This window comes from Anguilla anguilla, chromosome 7 (assembly GCF_013347855.1).
Source record: "Anguilla anguilla isolate fAngAng1 chromosome 7, fAngAng1.pri, whole genome shotgun sequence".
NCBI classification, from domain to species: domain Eukaryota; kingdom Metazoa; phylum Chordata; class Actinopteri; order Anguilliformes; family Anguillidae; genus Anguilla; species Anguilla anguilla.
In genome coordinates this window covers 32577842-32595930 of record NC_049207.1, presented here as the reverse complement: position 1 = coordinate 32595930, position 18089 = coordinate 32577842, and the positions used below count along the sequence as shown (strand labels likewise).

The 18089-nt window shown below is 41.3% G+C and overlaps 1 protein-coding gene across 4 annotated transcripts in view; it reads right to left on the bottom strand.

Moving 5' to 3' along the window:
• Nucleotides 1–13090: 13090 nt before the first annotated feature.
• rnf4 (ring finger protein 4) overlaps nucleotides 13091–18089 on the bottom strand; it is a 60066-nt gene continuing 55067 nt past the window's right edge. For all 4 annotated transcript variants that reach the window (XM_035427011.1, XM_035427009.1, XM_035427013.1 and 1 more), the window contains one exon: nucleotides 13091–14405. In XM_035427011.1, coding sequence (XP_035282902.1) covers nucleotides 14335–14405 — 71 coding nt within the window. In that variant the 3' untranslated portion in view covers nucleotides 13091–14334. The remainder of the gene's footprint in view (nucleotides 14406–18089) is intronic.

Below are 18089 nucleotides of genomic sequence, written 5' to 3'. Positions count from 1 at the left end.
ACTCTTGCTCTCCCACCGTCCCACCACCTGTGCCCTTGATCCCCTCCCCTCTACCCTCCTCCAGCTGATCTCACCAGAGATCATCCCCTTCATCGCCCACCTGATTAACTCCTCCCTGACTTCTGGCACCTTCCCGTCATCTTTCAAAAGAGCCCACATCACCCCCATTCTGAAGAAACCAACACTGGACCCCTGCCTCACCCAGAACTACAGACCGGTATCCCTTCTTCCATTCCTATCTAAAACTCTCGAACGTGCTGCGTCCAACCAACTTTCCTCTTTTCTTTCTAAACATAACCTCCAAGACCCTCAGCAGTCTGGTTTCAGACCCGGTCACTCGACGGAGACTGCCCTGCTCTCCGTCACTGAGTCTCTCCACGCAGCACACGCAGCATCCCGTTCATCTGTCCTAATTCTTCTTGACCTCTCAGCTGCCTTCGACACCGTTGACCATCCTACACTTCTGTCTTCCCTGACAGAATTGGGAATTTGCGGACCAGCCCTCAACTGGATTGCGTCCTATCTCTCCGGCCGCTCCTTCCAGGTTGCCTGGGCCGGTGCAGTGTCAGCTCCTCGTCCCCTCACAACTGGGGTCCCTCAGGGCTCTGTCCTTGGTCCCCTCCTCTTTTCTCTGTATACTAGGTCCCTTGGCCCTGTTATTGCCGCCCATGGCATGTCATATCATCTCTATGCAGATGATATTCAACTTTTCTACTCTTTCTCTCCCACAGACACTCAGGTCTCCGATCGCATATCCGCCTGCCTGAGTGACATCCAGAGCTGGATGACCAAACACCAGCTCAAGCTCAACACAAGCAAAACGGAACTTCTCCATATTCCTTCTCTTACCTCTCCCACTTCTCATCTGCCCATTTCTTTAGGAGACACTCCCCTACACCCTTCGCAGAGTGCCCGAAATCTTGGAGTTGTGCTGGACAACAGGCTGGCACTCTCTGAGAATATCGCGGCAACCACCCGGTCGTGCAGGTTCATCCTGTACAATATCCGCAGAATAAGACCACTCCTCACCAATTATTCCACACAGCTCCTGGTCCAGGCCATGATACTGTCACGTCTGGACTACTGCAACTCCCTCCTGGCTGGCCTCCCAGCATCAGCCACCAGACCCCTTCAGCTCATCCAGAATGCAGCAGCACGTCTGGTTTACAACCTCCCTCGTGACTCCCACGTCACTCCCCTCCTCATCTCCCTCCACTGGCTACCAGTGCAAGCTCGCATCCGGTTTAAGACACTGGTGCTTGCTTTCCAAGCAGTCAAGGGGTCAGCTCCTGGTTATCTGCAGAAGATGATCAGACCCTACAAGCCGGCCAGATCGCTCCGATCAGCTACTACAGGGCGGCTGATTCCTCCCCCTACACGAGCAGCAACAAGGTCTCGACTCTTTGCAGTTCTGGCCCCACGATGGTGGAACGATCTTCCAGTGGAGGTCAGAACAGCAGAGTGTCTGAGCACCTTCAAACGGAAACTCAAGACGCACCTCTTCTCTGTATACCTCTCTCCTCTTCCCTAAACCCTCTCCCATAACTATTAAAAAAAAAAAAAAAAAAAAAAAAAAAAAAAAATTTTTTGGTTCAGACTATCTTGTTTCTCCTTACTGTATGCTACTATAGTAAAGGCTTTTTATCTACATTTTATTCAATGGACTTAAGTGGACTTGATCCTGAGTTTGGTTACACTGTTGTAAGTCGCTCTGGATAAGAGCGTCAGCTAAATGCCTATAATGTAATGTAATGTAATGTAAACGTTTTCTAAAATTGTTATTCATGTCGGCGCTAACGATATCCGGTTGAAGCAATTGGAAATCACCAAAGATGATTTTAAATCTGTGTGTGAATTGGCGAAACAGATGTCTGGGTCAGTTACTTGCTCTGGCCCCATTCCCTCTCGGCGTGGTGACGAAATTGTGGGGAAGAACAGGACCCAGCCTGGGCCAGAAGAGCTGGGTGTTCTCCTCACACTGTTGAATACTTCTTCAAAATATACACTTCACAGAGTCTGATGCAACTGGATTTATTGCAGGTAATTCAAAGATAACATGCAAGAACCCGGGCTGATCTGCACATATCAATACAAACTGTCTCAAAGCATTCCACAAGACACTTCACAGAAAACACATAAGACGCACACACACACACACAGACAAGGCACACACACACAGACAGACAAGGCACACACACACAGACATACAAGACATACAAGACATACAAGACACACAAGACACACTCCACTCCCCTGGGGCCAAACACTCCCTTTTATCCTATCTTAGCTCCTCCTGTTGTGGAGCTCAAGCTTGGACCGTCCCTCATGCTTACATCATTTTACTTTACTCTTTTCCCACACATCATTGTTTCTCATTTTTCAGACACCATTATTTCCCAATTCTCGGACACCATTATTTATCAGCCCCTTCCTTCCTTATTTTTTAAAAATGATAGTGCTCGTCTCCCACTTGAATCTCCCTCCCCCTTCTATCATAAATCACATATTCTGACAACACATTTCCCGGAAAAGGCAGAAGCTTCCGTTAGTTCCACAGATATGCTTGTATACAGCTTAATTAGCAGGGCAGAAATTATGCGTGTATTACATGTTTGTTCTAATCGCACCTATTTTAGTATGAAGCGCTTCCCTGCTGCCGGTTGTTAATCTTATGGCTAAGGTCGACCTTGGTCCACCTGCATCCTTCCTCTTTTGCTAGCCGGATGATACGTCAGGGAGGAGACAGCTGGTGCTCATTAATACATTCCTTTCCCATATACACTGGGCCTGTGCTCTCTAACTACATATCTTTCCCAATGCAATGGGCTTGTGTTTTTTGAGTACATCTATATTTATTTCCCACAAACTCTACAGCAGGTTGACATCACTAAAGCGCTGGTTGTCTGTTTGGTGCCCTGAAAATGGTGTTGACTTTATAGACCACTGGAATACTTTCTGGGGGAGGCCTGGTCTTTTGAAAAGAGATGGTATTCACCCCTTGTGGGGTGCCACTCTTATCTCTAGTAATTTATCATATAGTCTTAGAAATTCCATTTCCTGACACACCAGAACCAAGGCCAGGCAGCAGACCTACTGTCTTACACAGATTTCTGCTTGTTCCCAAAAACTGCTGCCCAGGTTACATGCTATTGAGATAGTGTCTGTCCCTCGACCAAAATTAAGCCTTGCTAAGAAGCCCATTAGGGGTGTTTGTATGGCTAATCTGCAAAAAATCAGACCTTGTCATTCTACTAATAATGCAGCTGACCAAACTCAGCTAAAACTCAGCTAAAAATTGGATTAATTAATATCAGATCACTAGCCCCTAAGGCAAATCTTGTAAATGAATTCATTACTGATCACCAAGTTGAAATCTTATGTGTAACTGAAACTTAGCTTAAGGCTGATGAATATATTGCCTTAAATGAATCCACCCCTCCTGGCTACAGGTATACTCACATTCCCCATCTGACGGGTCGTGGCGGTGGTGTTGCTGCTGAATATAATTCTAATCTTTTTGCTACTTTGAAATCCGGCTTCAAGTGTAACTTTTTTGAAGTGCTTGTTCTCAGTTTTGCACATCCGGACAAAAAAGCAATTGTATACAGGCCACCAGGGCCATACAGTGGTTTTTTTTACTTGAGTTTGCCGATTTCCTTTCCAGCCTGGTTGTTAATTCAGATAAAGTAGTAATTGTAGGGGACTTCAATATTCACATGGATAGTGAAGGCGATCCTCTCAGATCAGCATTCTTGTCTATCATTGAATCTATTGGCTTCGATCAACATATACATCAGTCCACACATTCTCATAACCATACTCTTGATCTGGTCTTAACTTATGATACAGAAATAGCAAATATAGCAGTTATGCCTAATAACCCCATGCTATCTGACCATTATTTAATTTCTTTCCAACTTTCACAAGTCTGTCATGTGTCACCAGATCCTTCATTCTACCTTAGCCGTAACCTTTCCTTCAGGACTGCAAATGCTTTTATTAATGAGCTCCCAGGCTCATTTGTGTACTGTGGGGATTTTCTTGGCTCCCGCCCAAACGCATACAAAAATTCAAGCACAAGCTCAATTGATCAGCTGACGGACAACATAAATTACGTACTTTCCAGAACCCTGGATACTATCGCACCTCTTAAGAAGAGGAAAGTCCGCTATAAGAAATTAGCACCCTGGTACAATGGCCATACTCGTGCTCACAAACAAGCCTCACACCAACTTGAGCGCAAATGGCGTTCCACTAAATTGCAGGTATTCCTCCAGGACTGGAAAGACAGTCTACTAAGTTATAAACATGCCCTCTCCACAGCACATTCCTCATACTTCTTTATCTTAATAGATGAACATAGAAACAACCCTAGGCACCTGTTTAACACTGTTGCCAGGCTGACCAAGAATCAAGTTGATCTATGTGTCTCAATATCATTTAGTAGCAATGACTTTATGAATTTCTTTGATGACAAAATTATAAAAATCAGGGACAAGATTCAAAGTTCTCCTACCAATCCTCATATAGGGTCTGCCCTTCCATCTGCTCAACGCATGGATGCAGAATCTTCAGAAAGACGGGCGGCCTATCTAAACTCTTTTGCTCCAATAGACCTCGTGGAGTTTAATGCCATAGTTAATTCCTCAAAATCTTCTACTTGTCTTCTAGACCCTATCCCTACGAAGCTTTTCAAGGAGCTACTACCAGTGATTGGAACACCAATGTTACATATTGTCAATGCGTCTTTAGCATCTGGACACATACCACAGACTCTTAAACTTGCAGTCATCAAGCCCCTTCTTAAGAAGCCCAAGAAGAACTTGGATGTGAATGACCTATCTCGAACCTCCCGTTCCTTTCTAAAATACTAGAAAAGGCCATTTCAATACAACTTGGTTCATTTTTACACTCCAATCATATATTGGAAGTTTTTCAATCTGGTTTTAGACCCTCTCACAGCACTGAAACAGCCCTGGTCAAAGTACTCAATGACCTACCCCTCGCTTCAGACAATGGCTGCATCTCTGTACTTGTGCTTTTAGACTTAAAGGAGTACCATGGTGATTTTCACACTTTCTTGGTTTTATGTGCTATTTGCACAAGAGGCATTGAAGAAACACAATGAGTAAAGTATTAAATATGTCCGTTCTGTATTTTTGGAGAAATATGCGTTTTAAATTTATCGTCCTATTTTCAACCGGTTGAGAAAGTTGTCAACTTGGTGCGTCACGAACACAGTAACCACTCCCATTTCCACGCCCCGTAAACCCATGGATAACTCGAGACCCACAGTTTGCGCCGCTGGCTTACGGGCAAGACAATGCAATATTTGACTAACGTTAGGTTCACTTAAATTAGAGTGCCTTTTAAGGACTATTAGATTATTTCTGGTTATATTCATTTAGCTAGCTAACGTTAGCTAGCTAGGTAGTTTGCTTTCATAAGGCAATGTTATCGATAACGTTAGCTAGCTAGTTTGCTTTTATGAGGACGTTATAGTTGTGCTTTTATCTTAACTTGGCTAGCTAGATAGCAAAAATTATAATTGGATATAAGTCAACGTCCTTACCTTAGCTATCTATCGATACTTGATATACTACTAAGCTAGCTAGCTTGTGAAAAGTCTCCCAAAAAGAGCACGTATCATGGGGGTAGCTATGGTAACGGGGCACGGTCTGTCAATCATAGCTAACTGACAGTTCTCATTACCACGCCCAGACGGTTCGGGTGAACTTTTATAGTGGGAAATTTAGGCTTAGAAAAATACGTTTTAAAGTACATTGAAATGACTGAATAATAAAAAAAAATATGCACATTTGTTTTGTTGTTGCCTAAAGACAACTGGGAAGTGTCACGTTCAACCACCATGTTACTTCTTTTAGTGCAGCATTTGACGCAGTTGATCACCTCATCCTTCTGGATAGGCATGAAAATCTTGTAGGCCTTGTGGACAGGCACTCTCTTGGTTCAGATCTTACCTATCAGACCGATATCAATTTGTGCATTTTAATAATGATTCCTCTTATAAATCCAGGGTTACCACAAGGATCTGTGCTTGGGCCTTTGCTCTTCTCTCTTTATATGCTCCCCCTGGGACAAGTTATTCGCAAACATGGCATTCATTTCCACTGCTATGTAGATGACACCCAGTTGTATCTATCAGTTAAACCTGATGAAGTTGTCCAGCTGTCAAAGATCAAAGCCTGTCTTATAGACATAAAGAAATGGATGACCAACCATTTTCTCTTGCTTAACTCCGATAAGACCGAGATAATGGTAGTGGGGCCCAAGTCCCTCAGATGCAAACTATCGGACTATATGCTTAACATTGATGGAATATCCATTACTTCAAGTGCTGTAATCAAAGATCTTGGTGTTACCTTTGATCCAGATCTTGCATTTGATATACATATTAAAAACATCTCTAGGGTTGCTTTTTATCACTTGAGAAATATCTCAAAAATTCTGAAAATACTGTCCTTACATGATGCAGAAAAGCTAGTTCATGCTTTTGTTACTTCAGCATTAGATTACTGCAATGCTCTTTTGTCTGGATGTGCAAATTCCTCTCTGAAAGGGCTCCAGCTAATTAAAAATGCAGCAGCTCGTATTCTCACTAGAACAAGGAGATTCGAACACATCAGCCCAGTGCTAGCATCGCTTCACTGGCTGCCAATTAAATTCCGAATAGACTATAAGATACTACTTCTTACTTTTAAAGCCTTACATGGGCTTGCCCCTTTGTACTTAAATGATTTACTTATTCCTTATATTCCCTCACGAACGCTTCGTTTGCAGGCCTCCTTGTTATTCCTAGAATAGCTAAAAGTACCATAGGTGGTAGAGCCTTCTCCTATCATGCTCCCCTCCTGTGGAACAAGTTGCCTGCCCATGTTTGAGGAGCAGACACTATCACCTTATTTAAAGCTGCACTTTTTAGTCTCTCCTATATTTGAGGGGCAGGAGTGGGTGGCGGGCATAGCTATAGAGTCTCTGGTGGACTGAGCGGTTAGTGCTGTCACTGGATCATAATTGGTAGTGCTGTGTTAAGCTGAACCGGTCATGGTCTGGTGATGACTGTCTCAAGCCTGCCCTCATGGCTGCGCTGGCCCCTGCCTCTGTTTCCCTTAGCTATGTTGCTATAGCCTTATTCTGCCGGGGTTTTCCTTATTGCACACAGGCACCTCTGTCTCTTCTGCTCTGCTTGCTAATATACCTTTTGAACCCCCTAACAATGTTTTTTTTTTTTTTTTTCTCTCATTTTCCTCGGCTCAGTCTAGCCCAAGCTTGCTGAGCACCCCGCCCTGGCCTGGAGCTCCAGCCCTAGACCAGCTAGACCAGCTGGGCACCCCTGCCTCCTGCCTCCTGCCACTATTGACTTTCCATAACAAACCAGTGCCTACCCGCGGCAGATGGGTTCCCCCTCTGAGTCCGGTTCTGCTCAAGGTTTCTTCCTGTTATCAGTCAAGGAGTTTTTCCTTGCCACTGTTGCCCTTGGCTTACTCTTTGGGGGCTGGTTCTCTGTAAAGCTGCTTTGTGACAAAGCTCCTTTGTTAAAAGCACTATACAAATAAAAATAAAAAAAAGTGTCACAGTTTTATCCACAGCAGACGCTTTTCCATGTTTGTCTTCGGCTGGGGAATAGAATAAAAAGAAACCCCTTCCCCCTCCAAATGTTCAGGATAACGTTTTGCAAGTTCCCCAACAGCAGCTTTTAACCACCTACACAACTTGTAACTTGTACCGAGCTAAAGTTTTTTTCACTATCATCTAGACTATACTATTACAGACAGTGTCGGAGCTCAATGTCTGAGGAAGTAGTACATAGCAACCATTTTTAAGCAGGGATGGTAAAGCTGCAGTGATAATAATTAATTTGCCAAAGGACAATTGACAGGCTTCAGGTAGAATTCCAACCGAGAAATAGGTGGAGAAAGATTTTTTTTTTTTAAATAAAACCCACCAAATATAACAAACAGGTCAAAAATAACTGCACTCGAGACTAGAGCCCGACCGATATATCGGCCATTATTTGACTTTTTTGACGACATCGGGATCAGCAGTTATGCAGCCGATGTGTCCCGATTTTTAAATAAGTATAATAAACCAAAAAAAAAACATTGATTATTTATCTGTACTTGTCTGTTCGAACGTTGTAATTGCTATTTACTATAATTATCCAGTAGAGGGAGCTCTAATACAAGTGTGAACTGCAGCAGCTGACGCGCTACTTAGGTAATAAGACGTTTGTCACTCGTGCCTCATCCAATATTCTCCACTGCAAGACTTGTCTGCACAGATTCGATTGCCGCAATAAAGGTATGTATATTTACTGAAAGTTTTTAATTAAATGCGTTTATATGACCACTATGTTTATCAATCCTCATTATCAAGCGAGCGAGCTAGCTAACATATTTGGTTCACTTTAGCAAGCTAGCTGGCTAGCAAGCATTTATGAAGTGGCAGTGAGCACATAAGCAGCGTAGGATCTACATTTCCAGAGGACATCGCTGTATTCTCAAATAAATAACCTGCCAAAATAAAATGGTGATTGAATGCATCACAAATTTGTTTTTTTATCTGAGATAATGATATTAGCTACTATATGATGCTGTGTCAATATCCAACGCGTTATTGCAAGCGAGTGTGTCATCTAGTCACGCGTCATCGTAGCAAGCTAACCAGACAGTAAAGACGCAGATAAAACACTTCTAACGTGGATCATTTTAAGCCATGTTATCTAGCTTTGTCGTGATAACATGAGAAAAGGATTGCTGTTGGAGATGTGAATCAACCAACAGTTAGCGCGGGTAACCTGCACGAGAGCGCATTGTAGTTTTTTGTCACGTATATCATCCAATCAATTTAATTTCATCTAACGTTACACTTGATTCACTCATTAGCTCCGGTAGATAATGTCTTACTCTTTGAGATCATGTAGTAGAAATGAAATAAGAAAATATAATTCATTTAACTTACTGAGAATATATAATAAGAAATAATGAGGCTGTGTCAATAGCAAATGCGTTATTGCAAGCGAGTGTGTCATCTAGTCACGCGTCAGAGCGCATTGTAGTTTCACCACCGAATTCTTATGGACAGGGAAGCTCGCTAGATAAAGTCTTACTCTTTGAGATCATGTAGTATGAATAAAATAAGAAAATATAATTAATTTACTGAGAATAGATACTAAGAAATAATAACAATAATAATATTCATAAAAATACATGTTTGAAACTGGAAAACGTTTTTTTTTTAATTCATTTTTTATAGATGGCTGGAAAAGAAAGGAGTAAAAGCAAGGTGTGGAGTTATTTTGATTTCACACACTTAAAGATGGTGTATATATATATATATATATATATATTTAATTTAATATCATCTTTTATATTTTTTTATCCAAAAAGTTTTGTGTGTGTTTATTTTTATCTGTATTTGTTTGCTTATAAGTTAAATGTTCTTAAATATTGAAATTTTAGTAAAATATAAGTTTTTCAAATTGATTTGAAAATGTTGCACTTTTTGACAAAATATCGGTCAAAACATCGGTAATCGGTGGGCTAGGACTCTCCAAAATCGGGGTCGGCATCGGACACAAAAATCTGGCATTGGTTGGTCTCTAGAAATTAGTGTGCGCATGCAGGTGAACATGGCGTTCGGGCTCACAATTCTTAGCTGCTAGAATAAACTTTCCTTCTGGAATATTCTCAGTTGGAAGATGTGGGTGGTTGCAAAAGGATTTCTTTCTTCTTGTTCGTCGGAGTGGTGCGATGGCCTTTTTGAATGGCGGCTTCTCGCTCCTTCTTCGTCACAAACTTTGACTTTGATTGCAATCTTGATTAACTTTATTCGTATTTGAACTATTTCTATTGCTTGCTGGACATTAAGACTCGTAATTTGGGGGTTTTGGGGTATTTTGTCACGTTTATAAATGTATATTTTGGTGTTAATCTAACGTCGGCTTTTGTGTAGACTAAAGTTGAATGAGACGTGATTAATTGATTAGCCTGCTTCAGTACACCGTGGGGCTATATTATGGTCTCCGATTGTTTCGTTATTAAACATATTATTGTTATATTGCCAAGAAAGGAAGTGTATGATTTTCAGTTTGTGGCTTTAATTAGTAGCCTCTGCCCAGTCTTCCGGCAGTGTCAGTAGGCTAGCCTGGTATCCTACTACCAAGTTGTACCTAATAAAGTGGCCGGTGAGTGTATATAATTACCGACATCCAAGTAGATTGTATGCCTATACAAATCAGCTACCTATCACCTGGTAGCGCGATTCCTAAATCCCGTAACACCCTCCTCCCCTCGCTTTTTTCCCCCTTCCAGGGCTGAACGAACTTTGGTCCGAAATGTTCAACTGATCCCCAAGACAACAACAAAGGAACTATTGAAAGAGTTGGAGGCACCAGGTACCAAGGTATCGACAGCCACCATTAAGAGAATCCTACATCGCCATGGCCTGAAAGGCTGTCATGCAAGGAAAAAGCCCCTACTCCAAGACCTGCATAAAAAGCCAGAATGAAGTTTTCAGGTGATCACCAGGACGAAGATGAGGGGCAAGGAACACAGGGGAAACTTAACAACTACAAGAGACGCGACACACAACAAAACTGCAGAAGCACACGTAAAACGGATATCTACACTTTTAACACACAAAAGCATGCTAACTACACCTAGCTACACACAGCTATACACAGCAAGTATTTACACGGCGCCAGCGATGGCAATCGTAGCTAACTGCCTAGCTAGCTACCAATCATAGCTAGCTGCCTAGCTAGCTACCCCAGGGTCGCCACAGTATTTAGAGCCTTTTTAAAAATAATAATTAGGGGAAAATGTATGTGTTTTATAATGAACAAAAGGCATTTTACTCATTTTCAGAGAGGTTTTGGTACCCCGAGATATCTTAAGACCCCTATACTGATGATAGTAAATCCCACTTGAAAATGATGCAAAGTGTTTTAAACATTTGAGTCAAAACATCTGATTCGTAGTGAAATACACTTGTGGTCCAGGACATGTATGGTTTTACCCGTTTTACAAATGTGGCTCTCAGCATTTCAGTTCAAACTAAAAGAGAACAATTTTTACCAAGATAATTGCATTTATGGCACTGTATTTCTACCTAAATTATGAATATACACTACCGTTCAAAAGCATAGAACAAATAAACAATTGGAGATTTAAAAAAAATCATGGAATCGTTCTGTTTAACGCAATTTATTCCAATTTTTTGACTCATCAAAGTTGCCACCTTTTGCAGATATAACAGCTGAACACACTCGTGGCATTCGTTCTGCAATGGAAATAAAATATTGTTCGTAAAGATCTTCCCAACGCTGTTGCAGAAGTTCCCACAAATGTGTTGCACTTGTAGGTTGCTTTGCTTTCACCCTTATGTCCAGTTCAACCCAAACCAGCTTGATGGAGTTTAAGTCCAGAGACTATGCTGGCTATTCCATTATTTGAAGCCTACGGTCTTGTTCTTTTCTTTTAAGGTAGTTCTGACATAGCCTGGAGGTATGTTCTGGGTCATTTTCTTGCTGTAGGATGAACCCCAGACCAACTAGGCGTTGACTAGAGGGTGTTGCATGGCACTGCAAAATGCGGTGGCAGCCCATTTGGTTCAGGGTGCCAGTCACTCTGTGCAAGTCACCAATTCTGGATCCAGCAAAAGAGCCCCGGACCATCACGCTTCCTCCTACCTTTCACCTACTCGACGGCATACAAAAACCCTGCGTAATGAAACAAAGATTGCAAATTTTGATTCATCGGTCCATAAGACCTTCTTCCAGTCTTCAGTAGTCCACTGCTGGTGCTTCAGGGCCCAGGCAAGCCTCTTTTTCTTATTTAGCCATTTTAGTAATGACTTTCATGCTGCCACTCGACCTATCAAACCTGCAGCATGAAGTCTTCTCTTCACAGTTGAAACGGAGTCTAGCTTACTTCAACCAGTGTTAAGCTGTTGTCCTGTGAGCCGCCTATCACACAAGCTGTTGACTCTCAGAAACTTGTTTTCTAATATCTGTTGTGGCTTTGGGTCTGCCAGACCTCTTCCTGTCAGAGTTTCCTCCAGTTTCCAAGTGCCTTTTGGTGGTGTAGGAAACTGTACTCACTGACACCATGACTTGCTTTGCAATTTCTCAAAAGGAAAGACCTACACTTTTAAGGGTTACAATGGTCTGTCTGTCTTTCTTAGTTAATTGCCTTTTTCTCGCCATTATGATAGCAATATACTACTTCCTGCAGTGCAATATTGTCCAAATAATGCTTTGGAGGGTGTAGTAATGCAGTCCGTTCCAACACTGATTTTATACAGCCAGAGGGTTTTGTAAGTAATCAACAGAAGTTGAGACACCTGTATAAACTGTTTGCACCTACTTTCAAGGCTTAATTTACTTCCATTGCTGCAGAAAAGCTGTACGTTGTTAACCCATTACTTGTTCCCTGAAAAAGGCCTTTTTTTTTATAACTCTGATATTTACATTATTTTTCAGTTTTTGGTAACCTAAACTTTTTTTAAAAAACCTCTGGTGGTTTACCACTTACCTTTGTACCATTTCAGTTCATTCACTGGACTTCAACTGCTAAAATTTCAATAAAACTGGAAAAATGGAGATGTTCTAAAACTTCTGACCAGTGGTGTAAATTAATGAAATTAAGTTAGTACTGTAAATGGTAGAAGTATCTTGCTTCATTTAAGCCATTCCAAGTCTCTGTGATGCTCATATCTAGAGTTAGAATGCCTTATATAGAACACTACATAAATGGGCGAGCATTGGCCATATTTAGCATCTGTGTGAAGCGGTTAAAATGAATACATTTCCTTGACTGTAATAGTGCCACCATGTGGCTGAATAGCATATTCATATTTCCAAGGAAAGGAAAGTAACTAACATTACAAAGAGAACAGGGTTCAAGCAGATTCCCGAATAATATATTAATTTTACATTTAAAAAAAAAAATGTAAATACAATGTCAACTACAAATCCCCAATGCACTTGGTACATATTAAAGACATGTACCCATGTCCATCAGACAAGACAAACTTCAATCTAGAAAAAGACTGCTTACACCCATAGTACAGTTAAGTTTTCCTTACACATTTATTGTAATTTAATAACATTATATACAGAATTAAAACACAAATATATACAGATGTGAAGGCAAGGCCGTCTGTATTCCAGTTTGTCGACTAGAGGGTAACGTGGGTTCCTCTAGGCTCATGTCCAGGATTAATGCTCAACCCACCTCAAACTAAATCCAGGGGATACAGAAACATAATATAATAAGTGGAAACCTGTGTTCCTTTAAACCAGTGCACCTTTGAAACTAAGAGCTGTGTATGCATACTCAATGTAACGTTCTATAAAAATGAAAGAGAAAATAGTATCAAGGAGAAAAAAAATAAACTGCTAAAGAAAATATTTTAAATAACCTTTTATAAATCAAGGCATTGATAATAGAAGTCATTTTAAATTAACCAGGAGGTTATAAACACAAAAATGTAGCCACCAAGCACATAACTGATGTCTCTGACTTTTCCATCTGAGCTAGTAATTGGGTGAAATCTGATCATAGAAGAACAGAATTGTCCTTCAACTGTAACCATGTTCTGATGTTGATTTTATTGTGAGTGAGTGTGTGGAAAAAACTCCAAACATTAACACCACTGCCATTATGCTCTCAAACCTGTTTTTCCCTTGCGCCAACTGAGTAAAGTAAAGGTCCCACCATAGGATACTCTTATGTTACCTTCCAATAAATTACAGAAAATATTCAAATAAATTACCAAATTTATTTGTTTTTAACCAATTTGTTTTAGTAAAAAATAAAAAACCAATGCTCAAATTCAGCACACACCACACAAAACCCAAATAGTTCTGCAAAATATGTTCACACATACAAATTACAAATAATCTTCGGATCAAGAACTGAGTGAATAACATAACATTCAATAACATTTGAATAAGTGAACATGCTATACGAAATACAATTTAAATGTCCGGATGCTACAAGAGGACGTCCCAGCACTTCACTGCCTGGACCCTTAAGACCCATGTTTGCTTCTATTAAATGCAGCCTGGGTCAAAACTTTAATTAATTTTTAAGGAGCAAAGAGGCAATAAGTGTGTGAATCGGGGAAGGGAATAACCAAAAGTTAAAAACCGAAGGCCCACAGTGCCTGAGGACCCCAGATGCAGTGTGCTCTAGGTGGGGTGTGGTGAGTAGGCCATGGCCATGGGCTCATATGTAGATAGGGTGGTACTGCTTGTGGGTCAGCTTCTTCCTGCAGGTGGGACAGGCATGAGACTTGGCCAGTGAATCACGGAGGCACTGGCTGCAGAACAGGTGGCCACATCTGGTGGAGACCACTAGCCTCCCACTTCCCACAATCTGTGGAACAAGAGCAGTTATTATCTTAATGAGGTTTAATAATACACTTTATTTATAGCGCACTTCACATAGCAAGTGCTTTTGGCAAGAAAGTGCTCTGCAGTTGGCTCAATGGGCAGCTCTAATATCCTGGCTACTCAAGTTAATTAATTAATTAATTAATGGTAGGTCCATCCCAGCTTTACACTGTGTTCCAATCACTCAGGAGACCACATATTAGCAGGTGCATCCAACCAACCATGATGAAGAAATTCAGCTGAAAACACCATCCGACAGCACTTAAATCATTCAGCAGTGCTTTGAAAACTACAGTACATAGCATAAATGAGTACACCCCCTCTGAAACCTAACACATCCAGCTATCTCTCTTTACACATAAGACATATATGATGTAATGTTCAAGCAACTCTGGTTTATCAGTTACCAATGAAACGTGTCAATACAAACGGGAAAATATGATTTTCTTATTAAAATGATAAAAGGCCAGGTTGCAAAAATAAGTACACCCTGCTGAAAGTTACAAAATAAAACTTGAAATGTTTTCTGGTGCTAGTTAAGGGCAATTGATCAGAAGATGAGTCTGTTGAACCATTACACTCAAACAGGTGTAACTGATTGACAATTAAGAGTGATACTTAACCCACTGAATCACTATCAGACTTAATGCTGACAACAGTGGCACCACATGGGAGAAAATTGTCTGGAGACTTGAGAAAGAAAATTACCTCATTGCACAAAAGTGGACAAGGGTACAACAGCAAATCACTGTTATTAAGCCAGAACAGTAGCAAAAGTGATACAGAAATTCAAAAAGAATGGACTAGGGACAAGCTCCCTGAAACATTCAGGCTGCTGCGGTAAGCTTTCACCTTGTGATTAGGGATTTTTGCTGAGAAAAGTGCAGGAGCATCTTAAAGCAAGTGCCTCAGAGCTGCTGTGGAAAGCCAAAATGAAGTGACTGTTTCATCTCACACAGTGAGACGCACTCTGCATAGAAGTGGAATGCATGGTTGTCATCCACGCAAGAAACCACTGCTGAAGCCAAAGCACAAGAAAGCCAGTTTAGCCCTTGCCAAGGCCCATACTGACAAATGTAAAGACTTGTGGGAATTCATACACTGGTCTGAGGAGGCCAAAGTCAATCTTTTTGGACCTGATGGCATCCAAAATGTATTGTGTCGCAAGGAAGAGGAGTACCGCGAGTACATCAACCATTTCATCCTTCTCATTTGATACACTGTCATCTGCACAGTGTAGTTCAACAGCGCTTGCATTGTTTGCTCAGTAATTGTCACGAACAAAATCGCTAAAAATTCACTACTAAAAATATTTGAAAATATTAGTTATATCTCACCGATTCCCTAATATTGCAGATTCTTGTTCCTTTACCAAACTCAACCATATCCTTATCCAAGAAGCCAAGCAGACTGGCATTTTGCCAGCTTATATCAATGCTTCACGTAAGTAAACATAATCATGGTCTGCTTCCCTGTGCTCTCCCTGCTCCTTACCTGTCCTTTGCTGTGAGTGCAATATGTTTAGTTACGTGTCTTCTGTGGATATACTTTTACCTGTAATACATGTCTTTGACACTAAACTAGATTTCAGGCTGTTAGGGTAAATAATAATTCCACCAAGTATTCCAGGGTAAACTTTGGAGTACTCCAAGGATCCGTGTTGGGTCCCTTGCTTTTTTCTTTGTACATGTTCCCTCTTGGGGGCATCATAAGCAGTCATGGTGTTAACTACCACTGCAATGCAGATGACAACTTTATATATCCTCTAAATCAGGCAAAGTTGATCCGCTAGCCAAGTTAAGGGGCCTGTCTTAAAGATGTAAAGGAACCAAAATTTCCACATATTGAATTCTGATAAAACTGAGATGCTCATAGTAGCAAACTCTTAGAGATAAGTTCACCCATTTTTCCTTAAATATAAATGGCTCCTCTGTCTCCTCCAAAGCAGTTGTTAAAAACCTTGGCGAAACCTTTGATTCAGATCTCTCCTTTCAGGCCCACATTAATAATATACGAGTGGGCCTTCTTCCCCTTACTTATTCCTTACTCTCCAAGGTTACTATGTTCACAAGATGCTGGCAAATTCCATGTGCATCTAAAATTACAATGGGCGGTAGAGCCTTCTCTCATACAGCTCCTGTTTTATGGACTAATCTCCCTACATATGCACAGGCTTCAGACACACTCGCTGCCTTTAAGTGTAGACTTAAACCTTACCTCTTTAGTCCATCCTATAGTTAGCCATTCCTATAGTACTATAATCCTGTCAAATGGTCATGTTATAAACACTAGAGTGGAGTGGACACACTAGGTAACTTAGCCTCAAGTGTCAAGCTGGCCCTATGGAGTTGACCCACTAGGTAGCTTAGCATCAAGTGTCTAGCTGACCCCATTTTCTCTGTTTCTCTTTCCATGGGGCTCCCTCCCCCTACCTTGCCCTGAGTCCAAAGTCCGCTCCAGCCTGTTTCCTCAGCCTGAATCCACTGGATCGCTCCAGTACTGTCCTTTGCTCCATGGTCATGGACTGCTTCAGTCGTGTTCCTCCCCTGCCCATGCATTGATGCTGTCTGGAGCTCCAGATCCTTCATTCTGCTCCTCTAAACTGCACTATTCTAACTATACCATTTGGTCTTCTACTATTCCTGTAAGCTTTCACCTCAGCTGTAATGTGTTCAACCCATTTTAATTGCTGTCTACTACTTTACACCAGGCTGGCCAGTGGAGGATCGGCTCCCCCTCTATAGCCAGGTACCTCTCGAGGTTTATTCCCATTGGGGGTTTTTTTTCGCTGCAGTTTGAGGCTTTTCTCCCCACTGGCAGTTTTTACCTTATGTACCTGCTATTTTGGGGTTCAGGCCTGGAGTTTGCTCCGTTTGCTCTGTCTCATGCCTTGCTACTCTGTAAAGTGTCTTTATGACAGTTCTCAGTAAAAAGCGCTATACAAATAAAACTGAATTGAATCATTTGATAAAGAACATCCCCTATGGACAGTTTCAACGTCCTTTGTCGCATTTTGCCACACAAGCACAGAATATGTCTGAGCGTTTCTGCAAACGACATTACATGCCAGAGATCAAACAAGTTTATGTAAAAGCTGCATCTACCAATCATCATGACCTACTGCGCAAGACCCACAGGGAATGAAAATCTTCCTGTATATTTTTTTGTTACAAAATTCAGCACATAAGTTAAAGCACGCATCATCATATCCAATTGGGACATTTTGAATCAGATCCTACTTCAAGGTCAGGCTTCCCTGAGCCTCCTTGGGTGGGATACAGACGTGTACACTTTAAAGGAGAAATTAGTATGTTGTTACCTTCCAGCTGAACCCATGGGGACATGGATTAGGAAGCCCACTTGTACTTTCAGGTACACTACATGCAACCATTGTTCTAACATCATCCAAGGGAAGGAATTTGCCGATTTCAAAACAAGGATACAAACAAAAATAATTCATTAATTGCAATACCACCTATGTGGTTTTATTGTGTTCTCAGTCCTTGTGATTGTTTTTACATGGGATGCACCAAAAGGCATCTTAAGGATAGGGTCTCTGAACATAAATATGCCATATGTATACAGAACTTGGATTAGCCCATGGCAAAACGTTTTAGAGTGTTCCAATTCAAGTAACAAATCGCGAGTGGAAGGAATAGAATTTATT